The 21,051-nt window shown below is 36.8% G+C and overlaps 1 protein-coding gene across 3 annotated transcripts; it reads right to left on the minus strand.

The window, feature by feature from the left end:
- Positions 1-227: 227 nt before the first annotated feature.
- C25H5orf22 (chromosome 25 C5orf22 homolog) lies at positions 228-20,914 on the minus strand. 3 transcript variants are annotated; one of them, XM_043887476.1, is made up of 9 exons: positions 20,747-20,914; positions 18,301-18,446; positions 15,421-15,570; positions 12,507-12,936; positions 10,315-10,377; positions 9,749-9,870; positions 8,316-8,382; positions 6,270-6,409; positions 228-2,914 (listed from the first exon to the last, which is right to left on the minus strand). In XM_043887476.1, the coding sequence occupies exons 1-9, from the start codon at positions 20,825-20,827 to the stop codon at positions 2,782-2,784; spliced, it is 1,332 nt and encodes a 443-aa protein (XP_043743411.1). In that variant the 5' UTR covers positions 20,828-20,914; the 3' UTR covers positions 228-2,781. The 3 variants fall into 3 exon arrangements, with proteins under 3 accessions (XP_043743411.1, XP_043743412.1, XP_043743413.1); XM_043887477.1 differs by lacking the exon at positions 20,747-20,914 and adding an exon at positions 20,496-20,711; XM_043887478.1 differs by lacking the exon at positions 18,301-18,446 and having other exon boundaries at positions 20,747-20,885.
- Between the last annotated feature and the right edge of the window lie 137 nt (positions 20,915-21,051).

Consider the following 21,051-nt stretch of genomic DNA (forward strand, 5'->3'; position numbering starts at 1 on the left):
CTGGCTGCCTAGTCAAAAAGGAAGGTCTTTGACGGAAGTGGAACTGTACAGCCTCAGCCTTTGAAACGCACTCTTGCTTCTGAATCACAGGAACTGAACTCACAAGATACTAATGTACAGAATCCCAGCTTACTACTCTGTAATGATAAGCTACACCCTTCCAGTGAGTGCCGAGAGTGTTCACTGTTCAGAGAACTCTCTCCTAAGAATTACAGTCCACAGAAACCTTTGTAGTCACTCTTAACTTCATTTGTTGAACTCAAATGAGAATAAAGGAAAAGAAGGCACTGATGTTTGGAATTCCATGAGGGCAGCTAGATCTACAAAGCCAGAGGTGGTCCAGGACCAGTTAGTTCACAAACAAGCATTTTAAGAGAGTGCAGCAATGCAGGATGACCAGGTGGTACAGAACAGTCCCATAGTGAGTATTTTCACACATGATCCTCAGGTATCTTGAGCATTTCTGAAAGATGTCTAACAAAAATTTCGTAAGTTTTATGAAAGTGGTTTCTATTAAGTTTGGTAAATGAGAAATCTTATACTAAGAAATATACTATAAACTATTTGCAGTGTGATGCACATACTGTCAGCAATCTGGGGCCACTACTACTAAAATGAAGATATGGAGAGGACATCATATAAAGAGTGAAGGCCTTTGACTAAGAGTTTCCTGGGAACCTATAAGACAATGATAAGACGCCTACAAAAAAATTTCCCCCTAGATACTGGGAAATATATACTTGTCAGTTACCAAAGTTACGGCCTAATCTAACATTTAAGTCGCATTTTTCAAAAAGTTGCTCAAAATCCCATGCCTGAGTGATATTCGTACATAATTCAAAGCACTGTACTGTGGTATTCCTCATTGGTACTTAGAATAGAATAGAAATGATGGATGTCTTGATAAACTAAGTACCTTCCCGTTTGAAATGTGCAGAGACATAGTTTACTAACTTGGTTCCACTTAACAAGTAGGAACTGAATTTTATTCTTCAAAGAGAATTACAGAGCATGAGAACAATGTGAATATTCTTAAAAAGGAAACTGATGCCCTTTCATTCTACCTGAGTTAAAAACAATGATGAACGTCATCTGAGTTCATGGGACCCATAATAAATGACTATTAAACCAAACTTCCAAGATCAATGCTAGGAACACCCCAAGACCAAATACGATTAATTAGTTCTATAGTTTGGTTTTAAATCTTTAAAACCTTAACACACTTTTTAATTTATTTTATCAGACAAAATAATTTACTTATAAAAGCAACCTCACTTACAGAACTGTAATAAAATTTTTTCAACACTGAAAAATAAATAGCACTTTTTGCAATTCTGATTTTACAGGGAAATTACACTTTCTGGCATACAATGTTCTATCAAAATGGAAGGCTAAATCACTTTGCTTTGCTTTTCACAACAGAAATAAGCATGTATACTTATCAGTCTTGGGAAATCAACTTAGGGACAAGAAAGGTTTGCTGTAAAATACAATCATTGGAAAAAGGGGATCTGGTGCCATCTACTGAGTGGCAATGGCAACATGACCTTGGGTATTAAGTTAGGAAACACTGTAATTTCAGCTACATGCAACTCAACAGAAACACCTGTGCAAGTCTTGAAAGATATGTGCGAAAATGAAAATAACTGCTGTGCTAAAAGTGAGGGCTGGGTGGTTTTTTTCTTTAAGTGACATCCTACTTTTTAAAGGAAACCAAGCAGGCAGGTAAAAAATGATTACTGAACATGAGGAATACTGAAGAGAGGAAGACTTTGGCAAATTATGTAAACGAAAAGTTTCATGATCAAGAGTAGCTTAGGTAGGCTCTCTCACTCATGGAGAGACTCGTGGAAGGCAGTTACATCCTTGGGTATTTATGATATCAGAATCAAGGACTTAAGTTTTTCCCTACTATTTACATAAAAAGCTAGTTTATTTGAAAAAACTATCAACCAAGACTGCCAATAAAGTGGCACTTAGGAACTATAAGGTTATTTGACTCCCATACTCACCATCTGGAGGAATAAAAACCCTGGGGGATTTTATTGATTAGCAAAGAAAAGTTGTTTTTTGTTTGATTGAATTTACTCAAATAGACCTCCTTAACAGCAACAATGTTGAAAGCATTCCCTAAGAGCTGGGCCAGAATCCTAAATCCTGGAAATATTCATGGACTGGCTAATTTATTTACTTATTTACTTTTTTTGGTAGTAGCTTTTGAGAATGTTACTTTCCTGTAAGGCCAGGATGCCCTGAGTACTAATAGTACACTTAAACATGTTTGTGGTTCTCCTTTCCTTTATAACATGTCTCACAATCCTTAATACACTTCTTAGCTGTCCACCAGGAGGGCAGGGGCCTTGTCTATTCTGTTTGTAACCATATATTCAGCACTAAATTATGACCAGCACATGTATGAGTTCAAAAAATGTCAGTTGGCTGAATGAATGAATAAATGAATGAGTGAATCTCATGTAGTCCAACCGACCTAAGAAGCGGGGAAAAGCGGAAAAACCCATCACAAAAGTGAAGATGACAGTGACAGATAAAAAGAAAGATGAGCATCAGATCCGTCACTGAGGGGTAAGCTTGATGCCAAAAAAATTTGTCATCATTCAACAACTGGTGATATCTGTTTGGAGATTCAAAATACCTGAAAAATTTTAAATGGAAAGTTATTCAATAATATTAAGGTATTCTCTGGAAGACTCATTTGAAAATAAGTTAATGAAAACCCTGTTACTACATCAAGCTGTAACAGAAGCCTAGTGCTGTGATGCTTCAAGATGCAGTGGACTCTGCTGAATACACCAGGTGAATGTCTAGAGTCCCATAGAGGGAGCGTAGTACACTGAGGACCTTTTCTTGAATGGTTTCAACTTGCTCAGAAGGACAGTAATCATCCAGACTTGACCTGGAACCGAGAAGAGAAAGAGAAAGGAAAGAAAAGAAAAATATACATAAGTAGAATGAGATCATACTGGGCAGTGAGGAAAAGCCTGTGTGTGTTGAATTCAATGTAAAGTAAAAATGAAGCTGTACTGAAAGCTACTAAACCTTGACTATATGTCAGGCGTGTTACATGTATTATGTTCTTTAACTTTCTCAGCAACTCTATGAAATAGATACCTTTACCATCCCTTTAAAGGAGTCAAACAGAGAAAGATTAACCTGCACGGCTATGTGCTGATGATGGGATTCAACACCATAAAGCACATCTCCAAAGCCTCAGTGCTTAGTACTAGGCCCTTGTTTCCATAAGAGGGAGATGTTGCTTGGGAACACTGGTGCTAATTATATTAGTGACTGGGCATCATGTTTCACATTCTTTTATTATGTGTACAAACAGGATAGAAATTATGAGGGTGGAGGCTTTCCAACTGATAAAAGGGTTCTGCCTCTATAAATAATCTGCTCACCACACAAGTGTACAAGATCATCCAAAATGAAATGTGTGGATGTGCTGGTGTTGGGATTAGTCTCCTAGGTAGTATTAAGGAGGAAAGAGCAAAGAGGTGTGGGGCAGGAATCTGTATTTTGAGGCTTTCTAGAATCACTGACTACAATTTGGGTGGTACCAGCCAATAACAATGTTGTTGACAATTTTAGCTGGGTTAGTATCTAAAATGATTTTATCAGTGCCTCCTGGTTTTGGACTAGGGTGAGGAAAGCCATTGGAAATTCCACTAGATTGGAAAATGGCATGGAAATGTTTATAGAAGGAAATGAAATTAGTTATCTAGCCTACTCCTTAACAAGTATTTTAGACCTAAACAAATAACCTGTAAGACTTCTGATGAGCTCATTTCATTCTATGATGATTAGGCTATATCTGAGGCTTGATATAAACATGTAACACATGATAAATGACACAGAGCAATTTTAAATTATTAAATACTGTCTAACACATACATATGGATAAAGACCTTGCAGAAAGTATGATATGTAAAAACTTAATTTATTAGCCTTAACAAATAAGGGACACTTTGATGCTTTCACACAGATTTCTGTCTTCTTGAAAACAGTATTAGAGTAGCTCTTGATGGGAGCAACCCTCAGGAGGGAGTTTTAGAAATCTGCAGGTACATTTTTGTCACAATAACAATTAGGAGAGAGGGTCTGCATATTTTGAGTGTTTGCAATATGTAGGATACTACTGCAATATGAATATGAATATGAATTTTCCTGTGTCCTGCAGTTTCCAAATAAAGTGGAGCACTTAAACAAGTGAAAAATTCGGTTTTAATTTTTTGAACCTATTTTTAATAGTCTTCTACAAATAGTTTGCTGTATTTTTGAAATGGTTTAAACTAAATTTTCCAGGAATGCAGATACTCTGTGAACTGAGGGAAGATTAGACTTTAAGTTCAGAACTTTATCAAGAGCTTGCTGTGACTAGAATAACCATGTTTCTATAGCAGTGCTGTTCACGGTATTTGGGCAATACAACTGGTTGGATCTGTCTGCATTTTTAACTGTTACATTTAGTGACTCTTTGTAAAAATTCCAGTTTGGTGTGGCATTTTAATATGTATTATTTTATCATCAATTACTCTTTCTCCTTTATGCTATTATTTTTTTAGTGTGTGTATATATTTAATATATATTTAAATTATATGTGTAGGTAGGTTGTTGCTATAAGCTAAATGTTTATGTGCCCCCAAAATTCCTGTGTTGAAATCTAATTCCAATATGATTATATTTGGAGGTGGGGGTTCTTTGGAAGGTGATCAGGTCAGAGGGTGGAGTCCTCATGAATGAGATTAATACCTTTATTAAACTGACCCCAGAGAGCATCTTCACCCCTTCCTTCAATGTGAAGTTACAGAGAGAAGATGGCTGTCTATGAATCAGGAAGCAGGTCCTCACCAGACAGTGAATCTGCTGGTACTCTCATCTTGGACTTCCTAGTTTACAGGACTGTGAGAAATATCCGTTGTTTATAAGCTGCTTGGTCTAAGGTATTTTTGTTATTGCAGCCGGAACAGACTAAGACAATTACATCATCTACACATTGTATATGCTATCTAAATATATTTAAATTACATGTGTATGTGAAAGAAAGAAAGTGAAAGTCACTCAGTTGTGTCTGACTCTTTGCAACCCCATGGACTGTATGGTACATGGAATTCTCTAGGCCAGAATACTGGAGTAGCCTTTTCCTTCTCTAGGGGATCTTCCCAATCTAGGGATTGTACCCAGGTCTCTGATTGCAAGTGGATTCTTTACCAGCTGAGGCACAAGGGAAACCCAAGAATACTGGAGTGGGTAGCCTATCCCTTCTCCAGTAGATCTTTCTGACCCAGGAGTCCAGCTGGGGTCTCCGGCATTGCAGGCGGATTCTTTACCAACTGAGCTATCAGGGAAGCCCTATGTGTATGTAGATTAGATTATTTATGAATTCATTCAGAATGGTAAAGAGAGTCACAAAAAACTTGTCATAAAATATGTAAATATAACTTGCCTGAACATTTAAAGTATTATTTTAGAAACACTTCCATGCAGAATGAGTCCAAAGATTAACACAGAAATTTTTATTAAACTGCTGTAACTATTCAGCACATTTATACATTCAAATGTAAAACATGGCAGCAGCTAAATATTTATCTGTATGACACAGATATCGGAATTTCTTATGTTCAACTGAATAACATCACCAACTTCAAAGACAAGATAACAGGAATTGTATGCTGTTTGCCAGCTACCACCAATAGGAAAGAGAAAATATAACACTTGAATTTTGAGCTGAGTAGGTAAAAAGTTGGTAAGAACTATTGTAATAGTAATCATTAGATTCATCTATGGAGACTTAATTTCCTACTGCCACTGTAACAAATCACTACAAACTTAGTGACTTAAAGTAAAACAAATTCATCATCTTATAGTTCTGCTGGAGGTCAGAAGTCCTAAAACAAAGGTGCTGGCAAGGCTGTATTTCTTCTCTAGGCTCTAGGGAAAGAATCTGCTTCCCCGCCTCTCCAGCTTTCAGAGGCTGCCCGCACTTTTCAGTTCAAACCCCATCTTCAAAGTCCACAGTCTAGCATCCTCCACTCTCTCATCCTGACCTTCCTGTCTTCCTCCTATTAAGACCTTTGTGATTACACTGGGCTCACCCAGATAATCCAGGATAATCTTTTCATTTTCAAGATCCTTAAGTTAATCATATCTGCAAAGTCCCTTTTGCCATATAAGGCACCATACTCATATAAGTGCTGAAGATTAGGACATGGACATATTTGGTGGGCCATTATTCAAGCTACTACACTTACCTTGCAATTGTCACTAGAGTAGGTTTTGGTAAATTTTTTAGAACATTATGCAAAGACTGAATAAGATGTTCAATTTCTTGTTCTGTGCTGATATGGTGAGGGAGTTCTGAATAATCACAGGTTAGACCAGCCTGGTGAACCTGAAAATAAGACAATTAAAAATTACATGGTAATGTTGTTGTCTTTAGAAGACTCATTAACGATTAATGGCCTTGCTGACTAAATTTTTAATATTTTTGTGGATTAGGATTGCTTTTTCCTTAACAGTTTCCATGCCACAGAAGTTATCTATTTTCTGATGTTTTGGAAGAACTGGTCTGTACACCTTTTTGGGCCTGATGCCTTTTCTAGGAACAATTTTAAAATTTATTTTATGATTGTAGATTCACTCTGTTTCTGTCTTTACTTGAGTCTATTTTGACAATTTACATTTTCTATCAAGTTATTCACTTTACTTAAGATTCTAAAAATTGATTTTAAGTCTATACATAGTATTCTCATATTTCCTTTCTTTCAAGACATTATTTTACTTTTTAAATACATACAACAAGCACTACATTTAAAGCTTCAAGAGGATACAAGATGAAAGTCTTTCTCCTACCTTACTGAACCTACTGTTTCAAGTTTCTCGTGCATGCTTTATATATAACCACATATACTGATATACATGTGTTTTAAATGTAAATGACTGGTGTTTCAGTCTCAGCACTAAACTAAATATGCCTGAGAGCAAGAAATGGCCCACAGGCTGACATTTTGCAGCCCCTGCTTTAAAGTTTTAAAAACTGGAATTCAAATATGTTATAGTTTTGCCTAGGGTACCTAAGTACAAAGCATGTAAAAAAACCATTAATTTACTATATTACTGGAGGCTCTGGATACACATCAAAGATTTAACTGGCAATGATTGGTCAATACACTAAGGAGAGAGACTCTGCATGTTCTTTTCTACTAAAATGATCAAAGTACTTAGTGTTCTAATCCTGCAGCTATGGGTACTTCGCATCTGGCTACACAATCTGCTACCAGGCCTATGCCATCCTTTTTCTCAACAAACAATGTAGAAAACTCTTGCCCCCTCACCAGAAAATTCAGATGCAAAGTAATGACTAAAGTAGAAGATACTTTCAATAATATCATATGAGCTCAAAGCACTTTTAAACCCTAAGAGTCTTCTATCATTTTTAAAATTTGCCATTAAAAAAAAAGGCGAGCTTTGAGTTAGCTCTGATTTAACCAAATAGTCTTTTGCTGTTATTTTCTATTCTTACAAAACTAGGATTAAATCAATATATAAACTTCAGTTCAAATAAGGTGATTTGATTATATACCACAACTAAATAAAACACTAAAGTAAAACCACAATTTATTAAATAAACACTACAAGTAAAAGAAGCAGAACTGGTGGTCTCAGCTCTGGCACAAAATTTGAGAAAAGGGGACCTGAATTTCAAATGGGAAAATTTATACTCAGATTTGCAAAATGATATAAAAATAAAGAAATTACCATTAAGGGCATCTTCTTTTAAAATAGTATTCAGATTTGCTGTGCAAACAAAGTTATACAGCTAATATAGTCAAGATGTGCTGGCCACAGAGCCTTCTTTTGTCTGTCTGGTTTTTTTAATCAGAAAAGTTTTCAGAGAGGAAAAAAAGAAGTGTGAAAGGAGTATAAAAATGAATGAATAAAGAATGAGCAAATTTAGAAATTGTATACTTTCTTTACTCTGGCAAGGGAATATCTGATCATAGACAAAATTAAAAAGTCCATAGCATCACTCATCAGCCTTTTGGCTAAGATCAAGTGTAAAAAGTCAACAGCACTTTTACTTCATACATAAAATTAGCAAAAGCATGTTTTTCCTGGAAAGCTTTTCCAGTATTCTGGCTTCTAAAAAGTATATACTTTTTCCACAAAAAAAATGTCCATTCATGCTTTCCAGGAACACAAATAAGAGTGAATCACTTTAAAAGAGGGCACATTTTTCTAGCCACAAAAATGCCTTTCTTAAAGGGTGAATTTTATACTTCAATATAAACATTTACCATTTCATAGTCCGGTGCTTCCATCCGTTTTTTCAAACTCTGTACCAGTGGACCTAGTAATTCCATTCTGAAAAAAAGCACCCCTCAATTAAACATTACACCACCTCAATTAAAATGACAGTAGCAAATCATACATTACCCTTAAAATTTACCATTAACAATATGTTTTATATGATGTTTTGGAAATGAAAGATAAGAGTTGTTCAAATATCGTCTTAAAATATTAAGAAATAAATGTTCCCTGCTGTTTCCTTACTTAAAAGATTACAGATTGCATTAAAGATTGAAAATTAGCACTCAAGAAACTGCGATTTTCTTCTTTAAGAATGAAAATTCTACTATAACTTTAAAAATTACTTTGATCAGCAGTAAAACTAAGTGCCTTTAGCATACCGTGATGAAAAAAGATAGTTTCCCAAAAGCTGAGAAAAAAATTCAGGACATATTTATTGACATATACAATTATAACTGGTAAAGTTCTATACCATTTGATATAATAACAATGGTGCTTTTAAGTTATTTAATATAGGTGGAACTCTTTGGAAGCCTTGATTAATTAATGTTTTGAGTATTTTAATGCCTCATCTACCAATACCCACTCATCTGCTGGGAGGGAAAAAGTAAACAAAAATGGAGGTATGGAGGCCTGTCTATCCACTGATCCTGTTACTTCTTCCTTCTTATTAACGACACTTTCTGGGGTTCTGGACCCTAGTCATCCACCTCTTCTACTTCCTTAGGAACAGTGAAGACTTGTTCATGCTGAGGGTATGACCCTTTTGGGGGTATGCTAAGTTTGGGGAGACTTTTCTTGCTGTCTTACTTTTCCTTTGTTTTTTCTTCAGGTCTGTGACAGAACTGCCTGCAGGTGGTGAAGAGCTAAGCGTCAGCAGATGGGTGGGTTTCAGTGGAAGGTGGCTCCATCTGTGGGCTAGATTCAGGATTCTAAAGTTGTCTATTTTGTTTGATTTAAGCTTAAGTTTGGCTTGAGACTTCACAAAATCACCAAATAGTAGGTACACAAAATATTTCTGGGGAGAATCATGTTCTGAGACTTATTTCTATCTCTCCCTCTTCCAACAAAATTTCAAAGAGGGGGGAATCATTTTTAGATCTAGTTCCCTCTACTAAAGAGAAAAAACTAACTTATGTTAAAGTGCCTAATTAGTAGTTATTGATATGATTAATATTACAATGGTTTATTCTTCCATACCACTGCCTTCCTTAATGACAATAAAGTTCTACAATATTTATATTTCAGGGATGTTTCTGAACATTTTATTTTAAAGTGAAAACTGCACTGAATATTCTGAATAGGTAATACACATAGCAAGAGACAGGAATTTTTAAAAAGCAATTTATCTAGCAAATTTAGCAATATATCTAGGACTAAAATACAGTAGAGTTGAAGAAAAAAAATATTTGAGTCTTACCCAGGGTTTGAAGCCCATTTCTGTACAGTTTCTTCATCATCGCCATCACACAAATCAGCAAAAGCAGCTTCTAAATCTTCTAATTGATGAATTCGATTATCAACACAATCTACCAAATCTTCCTTTAAGCACATTGAAAAGCTGAGATTATATAGTTACTCTTTCAAAAAATAAGTGAAATCCCATTACAATGAAAATTTCAATTCAATCAGTTAACACATGATTTTCAAGTACTAACCATGGGTTTCCCCAAGAAACACATATCAAGATTTGGGGCTGCTATTTGAGAATAACCTAATATCAGGTAAGATACTACTAGCTATGTGATAAATCATTGTTTAGTCACCAAGTTGTGTCCAGCTCTTTTACAATGCCCTGGACTGTAGCCAGCCAGGTTCCTCTGTCCATGGGATTTCCCAGGCAAGAATACTGGAGTGGGTTGCCATTCCCTTCTCCAGGGGATCTTGTGGACCCAGGGATGGAACCTGCATCTCCTGCATTGGCAGGCAGATTCTTTACCACTAAAGGGAAGCCCTTTAGACAAGACCAAAAGAAACGAAGGATACCTCTGTCAGGTTGCTTCCAGGCTTTTTAAATTGGTACAGCTCTTGTAAGATTTTGTACTCCTCCTGGAAAACAAAACAAAGAACCCATATAGTAGAAAAAAGATTAATTTTTCAATGATATACTTTAAGTAAAAAATGACATTGATACAAGAATATCTTAGATAATCATTTAGAGGAAGTCTAGGAAATCAGGGAATAATGTAATTCATTATTTCATTGTAAATATTATCCCTTTTTTAGGCTAACTATTCATCTGGGCATGATAACAATGTATAAAAATTAATTAAGGAAGAAGACTTGATGGCTAATAGGTAATGAATGAAAATATTTCTAATACTGTTCTACTTTATAAATGGATACATCCTAGCATCTAAATAGATTTTAGCTATGTATAGGAAATACAATCACTTCTCAGCCTTTTGGCTAAGATCAAGTGTATAGGAAATGTATGTATCTCTGTAACAATAAAAGAAAACTTTCCACTTGCACTTTGCAGTCCATTCCCTAGCCACAGGAGAGAATGCTAGAGTACAAACAGATACAATGGGAGGATTTTGCAGGAGAAAGTGTGTCCTCGTTTAGCACAGCCAGGCAGCCCCTTTAGAGGTAGGTCTACCTGGCCCCATATGGGAGCACTGTCAGGAAGGGTCTATAGGCAAGATCTAAAATTCCTTAAGCACAGTGCTGTGCACTATCCTCATATAACAATTCTGTGATTGGGTATGATTATTATTTTGATTTTATACTTGAAGAAACCATGGATCTGAAAGGTTAAGTAACTTTTCCAAGATCATGCAGCTAATAAGCAGTACAAGTAACAAACAGAACTTAAATCTTTCTGACTACCAAACATGTTCTTTAAAAAAAATAGCTATTACATTATAAAGTACAATACATGCTCTTTTCAAAAAGTTCAATAGCACCCAAGGGTATAAAGGACACAAAATCCCCACTTCCCCAGGTTTCCTTATGGCCCTGGAAAAGAAGTAACTGCCATTTAAATCACTTATGTAACCTTTTAGAAATTCTCATTACAGATATTTGGTGAGTATACTTGTAGGATAAATTCATAAAGTCAGGTTTTTTAGCCTCCAGGTATGCCCATTCTCATGTTTTCTAAACATCTCTAAAGTCATTTTATAATTCTGAACGCTGGAAGTTATAGTTACTGGTACATTCACAACAGCAGGAAAGAAACAGTGGGCAATTTTTCTCTCTTATTTGCAAGTTGGGAGGGCACTCAAGGTCCCCCCACTCTTGCTGTAGATTACACTACAGTTGACCTCTGAACAACATGGGTTTGAACTACACAGGATCATTTATACACGGATATTTTTCAGTAGAGAGGAAAAGATTTTGGAGATTCGCAACAATTTGAAAAAAAAAATCTGCATACCAACTGTACAGACTAGTAATATTGAAAACAATTAAGAAAAAGTTAGGTATGTCATGAATGAATAAAATTTATGTAGATACTAACCTATCCTTACATAGGCATAAGATGAATGATATTTAATATAAAATTAATATGTTAGTTTTCCTATGGCTTTATAACTTTGCTTTCAATGAATTACATTTTAAAGAATACATGCCTCTCTAACTGGAGAAACTGCATATCAACTTATCACAGATAAGTAGTATTGAAAAGTATATAACAACATTTCCAATACTGTATTATGAATATGACTATAATATGCTATAAAATTTTTATAATGATTCATTCATTAGTGTCCAGGTTAGGCTACCATGAAGTAATTACATTGATTATATTAGGCTACCTAAAGCAATCACATTGCTGCTTCCTTGTTATCAATGTATGAATCACTATAAATGTAAATAAATATGACTTTATCACATCTTTTCATCTTTGACATCTGGTGTTAGTAATATATGTAGCAGTGTTTTATATAAGACACATTGATATAGGTTTATCTTTAAACACCACATAAATGTATAGTATTGATAAATACAGTTCAGTACTGTAAATGTATTTTCTTATGATTTTCTCAACCTTTTCTCTACCTTACAAGAATTCAGTATTTAATACATATAATATACAAAATGTGTGTTAATTTACTGTTTACATTAACAGTAAGGCTCTTGTTATCAGCAAGCTATCAATAGTTTTATTTGGGGGAAGTCAAAAGTTATATCTGGATTTTGATTGCACCTTTTTAAAACACCACATTTACCTGAGTGAACATTTCTTTGAAGGGATTCTTGACTGAAAAAAAATCTAAGTCAATATCTAAAACAAATGCATCCCTTTTCTCCAAAATTTCCAGAATCTCTCCAGTGCTAACTGCAGTCTGGCATTCTTGGCTTTCAGAAGAACACGAACATGATGGTTGTAGACAAGTGTGGTCCCTTCTCTGTGTCACTGTGTCCTTTTCCAGTCCTTCTGAACAAGAGTCACCATTAGTAGAGGCAGTGTTCTCTGAGTCCTCCAGGGCTAGCTTTGGCTTCTTAGCAGAAGACACTACATCATCTTCTCCTTGACTGTGACAGAGTTTATAAGGTTTTACCATAATTACATCCAACTGTAAAGGTTTTGGGTTCTCCAGCAGGTCTTCAGTTACATAAAGGCCATCACTTAGGAAGTAATGATCTGTACTTGTAACCCTGGATTAGAGGAAAAAAATTACTTTCAAGACAAGTGGACAAATTAGCCGGCAACATATAGAATTTCAGGAATACAAAAAAGGACATATTTGACACAAACTAAGAGCTGTCTCTAATATTTGTAGTTTCTGGAAACAGGGTTCTCAAATTTCTAGCTTGACACACAACTGCCCAAAGACCATATTTTGTAGTCTATTGTGCAGGTAGGTGGCTCAGAAGGTAAAGAATCTACCTTCTGCCTGCAATGCAGGAGACCCAGGTTTGATCCCTGAGTCAGGGTTTGATTCCTGGAGTAGGAAATGGCAACCCATTCCAGTATTCTTGCTTGGAAAAGTCCATGGACAGTACAGTCCATGGGGTCACAAAGAGATAGTCACAACTGAAGCATCTGAGCACGCACTCACGCATCGTTCAGCTAGGTGTGGCCAGTTGACTCAGCTCTGCCCAGAAGTCGTGAGTGTAAGAGAAGTATAGAAAGCCTTGCTCTCCCCTCCCCACTGACTGGCATGTGAACATGGTAGCAGCAAACCCCACTTGGACTCTGAGTTCAGAGGCCACACTCTAGAGAGGGTGGAGCAAAAAGATAGAAATTATTTGGGGTTTAACTGTAGGGCTGCCATATTGGCCCTGGACTGCACATGGTAAACTCTAACTGGAGAAAAGAAATGAAAGATCCTGTTTAACCAGTGCTTTGGATCTCTGTCATACCAGCTGGAACTGCATCCAAAAAATCACTTGAGAGAAAAATTATACCTGGAAATAATATCTCTTGGTAAAAACTCCCTCTGACATATTTCAAAGCTTTATTAAATTTTATATAACTGTAATATTACATATTTTAATATGTAAAGCAACTTAAAAAAATCCTGTGCAGCATTTCACAAGTTACAGATTTTTTATTTTAGACATATCAGCATGTTCTTAGCTTTTCAACTGTATTATGCCTTGGTAAGTACTTTGAACAGTGACACCAAATGGCTCTTCCAGGGGTAGGACCTATCCAATTTAAAATGATGGTATTAATATTTATTTCTCATCTACCCCTCTTCAGCATATACAGCCTTATATTTAAAAAGATATAACTTTCTTAAAAAAAAAATTAACGACATAACAAAACCAATATCCAAGCTTATTAACAGCTGTACCACCCTAAGATTCCCAGGTGTTGCTAGTGGTAAAGAACATGCCTGCCAATGCAGGAGCTATGACACATGGGTTCGGTCCCTGAATCGGAAGGATCCCCTGGGGAAGGGCATGGCAACCCACTCCAGTATTCTTGTTTGGAGAATCCCTTGGACAGAGGAGCCTGGTGGGCTACAGTCCATAGGGTTGCAATAAGATGGACAGGACCCAAGTGACTTAGCACGCATGCACCACCCTAAGACAAATGCTGTATCCACCAACTTAGATGGGTATTTTTCTCTAATAAGGAATATCTTACTTTGTTCATATCTGTATATACACACACACACACATGTCTCAGGCTGCATACCTATATGTGTGTCTCTTTCATAAATTTTTATTTGCGGGATTAACTAAAATCATGATAATCAATATCATCCTAATATTATTATTACACATTGAGTTTCAAATGTCTGTTTCAGATTGCTGAGATTTGATTTTGCAGAAACCTGTTACAGGTTAAATAAGGCCTACTCATTGAAGTACTCAATAAAAACCCTAACACTATTTCATATAAGCCAGTATTATGTATAACTTTTATTATCAATATTAAGAATAAATCAGAAATAAAAAGTATCATTTTCATTGAGAAAGACTGCATTTCATTTTCAATGTATTACCATTTCATTCTACTATCCTCCAGGTTCTAAAAGTTATGATTCCACTGCTTAAAACATTCACTCCATAACAAGAGAATTTAGAAAGCCAAGAACATTCTGGTATTTCTAAAGATAGTACAGTATCACAAGATACACAAAACACTGGTTAAACAACTTACACAACAGAAATAGTTGTGCATATAACTCAAGTCAAAGGATGCTGTTATTTAATTTACATTATAAAATTATCAAAGCTAATCATATTGATAAAATTTTGAATCAACTTTTAAGCCATTGAATTTATTAAAAAAATCAAAGTGAGATAATTTTGCTTTATCAACGCTAATTATTAAACTCAGCCGACAACACTTACATTTGAAGAAAATAATAAAATGTGTTATTAAATACATTTGTATAAGGTACACCAATGATTTAATGGAGTTATCAACAGAGCCAGGGTTCCAGAGGATGAAGATCATTTTATTCAAAAATAAACTTGACCAGCAACAAAATACAAACAGTGTGTGAAAAAGATCAAGAGACTGGAAAACTTGTTCCTGGTGTTTCAAGAACTCTTTTTGGAAAAGTTGAGGGCTAATCTGACCCCAATTCTGTGTAGAGATACTTACAAGTTATTACAGGGATTCCAAAACAAGAAAGAAGTATCCACTCCCTTTCATACACATGAATATGAGGAAATTACCTGATTGTTGTGGTAGAAGTGTCTTTGCCTACTAAAAAATGATGCCTGCCTTCTCTGATTTGCTGAGCCCATGTGGGATGAAGCCATATTACATGAGAAAAATGGCCAGCATAAACTGCAGGCATAATCCAATTCTCAATACTTAATTCTCTGGAAAAGAAACAGAGAGAAAGCATAAGAACTATTAGTGAGTGGGTTTTTCCAAATGTAATTTCATTCATAAGAATATTTTAAGATAGCAGGTTTCAAAGTGTGGTCCAAGGGACCTTGCAGGGTTTCCTGGACCTTTTCAGTGTGACCATTAGACCAAAACTGTTTTCCTAATAACACCAAGGCATTATTTCCCTTTTTCATTGTATTGACATATATGCTGACAGTACAAAACAGTGGTGGTTGATGTTCTAAGATCAATCAAGGCAAAGGCACCAAACTCTACTAGCTGTCACTGTACTCATCAATACCAAGCACCAGTGCCCCACACTCCCATCCAGTTTTGCATGAGAATGTCTTTCATGATTTTATTCAATCTTGATCCTGAGTACACATTTTAAAATAATCTGTGTGACAAAACAGGAAGTACACAGAAAGCATTTCTGCAATATACTCTGAAGTACCATGGTTGTCTCAAGGGAAAGCACTTGTAATTGAATTAAAAGCTGAACAGTTTTCTTACAATGAAGACTGACTGATAAACCACAGTTGATCAGGCTTGAATGTGAATGCTGGATTCTACACTTCAACTAAGTTTTAAGGAATGAACATTTGTGAAGTTTTGGTATAGTATTAAAGAATATTCACAATTAGGTGGGCTTCCCTGGTGGCTCAGATGGTAAAGAATTTGCCTGCAATTCGGGAGACCTGGGTTCCAAGGATGGGAAGATCCCCTGGAGGAGGGCATGGCAGCCCACGCCAGTACTCTTTTCTGGAGAGTCCCCATGAATAGAGGAGCTTGGCAGGCTACAGTCCACAAGGTCACAAAGAGTTGGACACGACTGAGCAACTAAACACACACAATAGCTGGGAAGGCTATCAAAATACTTCTCAATTTTCTTCATATACTTCCACCAAAACAATATATGATAATAGACTGAATGCAGAATCTTGGGTATTCAGTTGTTTTCTATAAAGGCAAGTATTAAAAAGATCTGCAAACTATGGCTGATTCATGTTGCGGTTCGACAGAACACAATGAAATTCTGTAAAGCAATTATCCTTAAATTAAAACACAAATAAATTAAAACAAATTATTAAAAAAACTGCAAAAATTTAAATACTGTTACCATTTTAATTTTTTTTGCTTTAGAAAATGTTTGTCTTTCATAAAAATATTTATGCTAACATATAAAGTTCTATTATTTTGAAATGAATTAACATTTTAAAAAATATTTTTATTTATTTATTTATTTATTAAGTTGCAGCATATAGGATTTAGTTTCCTGACCAGGAATCAAACTTGGGCCCCCTGAACTGGGAGTTTAAAGTCTTAGTCACTGGATCACCAGCGAAGTCCCATGAAATGAATTAATATTTAAGACGCCTCAGTTTTAATTTCAAATATGGTAAATATCACTAAATATAACCCACACACACAAAAAAAACCTCAAGAATTTTTAAGGGTATACAGAAAAAATTTAAAACTATTATTCTATGACTAACTGTATAGTCATCATAACTGCTTCATAATTTTTTCAATTTATAAAATATAAAACCTCTAAATATAAAAGAGAGTAAGGACACTGGTAGAGTTACCACATTTCTTTAGAGATGAGTGATCTGAGCCAGTTTTAGAGTCAACTAAAAGAAATGCAGTAGGTTAAAATTAATTCACACAAGCACTATATTTTAAATTTTTTATTATAACAGGAGAATAACTGCTACATAACTTTTTATTTTGTAGGAATAGGCTACACTGTAATAAATACATAAGTAAAAAGACAATGACAGGATTTCAGGGAACTTTATCATTGAAGAACACTTCGTAAGTCACCATTCACTGACTATGGTTTTATATAATGGAAAATCAATAGGATCTGTGACCTGAAAATAAAACATATAGGGAGGTTGGAGGGAGTCAATACTGGAAGAAAGGATACACAAATTAAAGATGTGTTGCACATACGATTATTCAACTATTAGTTCAAGACACATTTTCCTGTGCCTCCATATCAGACTTCTAAGGGGAGAAGAGAGAAGTGGCTCAGATGATTTCTAAAGTCTTCTATTTTTAAAATTCTATATTCTAAAGCAAAGGTTGGCAAACATTGGTTGGGCACCTGTTTTTCCAAATAAAGTTTTATTGGAACACAGCCACTGACACTTGTTTACATGGTGCTTACAGCTGAGTTCATACTACAAGGGCAAAAATACATAGCTGCAACAGAGACCATATGGTCAGCAAGTCTAAAATATTTACTATCTGGGGAAGGAAGGAGAGGGTGAGATGAATGGAGAGAGTAGCATGGAAACTTACATTTCCATACATAAAATAGAGAGCTGATGGGAATTTGCCGTATAACTCAGGGAACTCAAACAGGGGCTCTGTGACCATCTAGAGGGGTGGGATTGGTAGGGAGATGGGATGGAGGTTCAAGAAGAAGGGGACATATGCATACCTGTGGCTGATTCATGCTGATGTTTGGCAGAAACTAACAAAATTCTGTAAAGCAATTATCCTTCAACTAAAAAATAAATTAAAAAACATTTACTATCTGGATTGTTGAGAAAGTTTGTCCATACTTGCTCTAAATAAAATAAAAAAGGCAAACAAAACAAAAGCAAAACTCACGAGCTTAGCAAAAACTATTTCTTTTAACTGCTTATCATCTATTGCAAAGTGTATTTGAGACACACAAAAAGCTCATTAACAAAGTCACATATTACCCGAAAAGTGTTTCCTTATCAAATACAGTGTCAGCTGGCATATCCACAGGAATAAGGAGGTCTGGATGTGAATCAAAATGCACAAAACTTATATTACTTGCAGGAAGATGTTTTGAGCCAATGGCCCGATATATATAGGGCAGAACCTGTAAAAGACACATGCACATGTTCAGGATTGGCACTGAAATCATGAGTTATACTCAACTTCAGGCTGAAAAACAATGCTAAACTACAAAAAATTTGAAGCACACCCAAGCTGTGAAGAAAAAAGCAAGAGAGTTCCAGAAAAAATTTGCTTTATTGATTACCCCAAAGCCTTTGACTGTGAGGATCACAACAAACTGTGGAAAATTCTTCAAGAGAGGGGAATATCAGACCACCTTGCCTGTCTCCTGAGAAATCTGTATGCAGGCCAAGAAGGAACCGTTAGAACTAGACATGGAACAGACTCATTCCAAACTGGCAAAGGAGTATGTCACAGCTGTATATTGTCACCCTTATTTAACTTCTATGTAGAGTACATCACGTGAAATGCCGGGCTGGAATCAAGATTGCCGGGAGAAATATCAATAACCTCAGATATGCAGATGATACCACCCTTATGGCAGAAAGCAAAGAACTAAAGAGCCGCTTGATGAAAGTGAAAAGAGGAGAGTGAAAAAGTTGGCTTAAAACTCAACATTCAGAAAACTAAGATCATGGAATCCAGTCCCATTACTTCATGGCAAATAGATGGGGAAACAATGGAAACAGTGAGAAACTTTAATTTTGGGCTCCAAAATCACTGCAGATGGTGACTGCAGTCATGAAACCAAAAGATGCTTGCTCCCTGGAAGAAAAGCTATGACCAACCTCGACAGCATATTAAAAAGCAGAGACATTACTTTGCTGACAAAGGTCCGTCTAGTCAAAGCTATGGTTTTTCCAGTAGTCATGTATGGATATAAGAGTTGGACCATAAAAAAAACTGAGGGCTGAAGAATTGATGCTTTTGAACTGTGGTGTTGGAGAAGACTCTTGAGAGTCCCTTGGACAGCAAGGAGATCCAACCAGTCAATCCTAACGGAAATCAGTCCTGAATATTTGTTGGAAGAACTGATGCTGAAGCTGAAACTCCAATACTTTGGCTACCTGATGCGAAGAACTGACTCATTGGAAGAGACCCTGATGCTGGGAAAGATTGAAGGCAGGAGGAGAAGGGGACGACAGAAGATGAGCTGGTTGGATGGCATCACTGACTCGATGGACATGAGTTTGAGTAAGCTCTAGGAGTTGGTGATGGACAGGGAAGCCTGGTGTGCTGCAATCCATGGGGTCGCAGAGTCGAATGGGACTGAACTGAACTGAAGTTGTGAAGTAGGAAAATATGCAATTTGTTATTACAGATGGTTTAGATAATCAGCTCAAATTTTATTTTTTTCCTCAGTACTTTGGACTGATATCTCTGAAAACTTTAATGGGCATCTCTTGTTGGCATGTTACCCCCATCATAAACTCAAAAACAATGTGAGGAAACAAGCTTTGTTACTCAGGAAAAAAAAGAAAAAAGAACTCCTGGTTAAGACACACTCTGGTGTAAAAGATGTGTTCAAGCTACCCTAGGTCTCTGCGTCTTTCTCACACCTTCTGGATGCTGGTTGCTGGGCTAGGTCCCCTGTAAGGCTCTTTGTTTGGTTACAGTCTCTAGAGTTCTAAGTTAAGATTGAATCTGAACGCACCACCTACCCCATGCTTGCTCTCAGACCCAGGCACACTATCTGTAGGTCCTGAGAAACTAAATTTCCTTCCTATTCTCTTTATTCATCCGCAAATCTGGAATCGGCCTCTTCTTCTTTAACATCCACAGAATTGCTAAGGATTATTAAAGCAATCAAAAACAGAAAGTCTTCGATCATGGGCCTCTCGCAGGCTTCCAGAAATCTAGATGTGGGCACCATTTTAGCTAAAGAGGCACTACTACAAAAAACAGAAAAATAACTTTATAGCGCCGTGTTAAAAGATTCATGCACACACTATTCACACAATACTACTAACGGCTCTGAGAGCTACTCTGTACCCATTTCACAAGATGACACTGCACCTTCTCAACAGAAGCCTCCCACCTACACCACAGGAATATGAAGGGGAGGCCGGGAGACAGCAGGAAGCCTGTTATGAGCAGGTTAAGGACTCGAGGCCCTGCAGTTACGACTGACCGCATTTGAATCCCGAAGCCACTAGTTGTTGGCCGTGGGATGTTGGGCAAACCGCAAGGGTTCACTGAGTTGTCGGACTCGTAACAAGCGGCGCATAAATGTCGAGGCCTATTCTTCCAAGCTCGCCGTCCTGGTGTTTTCCCCACAGCAATGCAACTCGCTCGGATTCTGGTTCGCTCTCTGGCCTCCAGGCTCCGCCGCCTCCTCAGTCCTCGCGGACCCTGTCCCAGGCCCGTCAGCCGCCCGCTCACCTCCTGATGATCCTCCACCACCCACACCGGGAGCTCAGGATAGCGCCGGAGCCGGGCACGCTGTCCCCCGGATTCACTCATGTTTTCGCGCGCGAGAGAGCCCCAAAAAGCCGGAGCTGAGGTTCCCTCAGGAGCCGGAGCTGCAGCCCGCCTCCTCTCCCGGGAGTAAACGCGCGCTCACCCGGTTGTGGTTTCGGATTGGAGGAGGAAAGGGGCAGGAGGCGGGCACCGGAGACTCGAGGAGAACGATTGGCTTAGATGTCTATCGTTCTTATTGAAGCACCAATCACCGTGCACAAGGTGCT

The sequence above is a fragment of the Cervus elaphus genome, chromosome 25, assembly GCF_910594005.1.
Source record: "Cervus elaphus chromosome 25, mCerEla1.1, whole genome shotgun sequence".
NCBI classification, from domain to species: domain Eukaryota; kingdom Metazoa; phylum Chordata; class Mammalia; order Artiodactyla; family Cervidae; genus Cervus; species Cervus elaphus.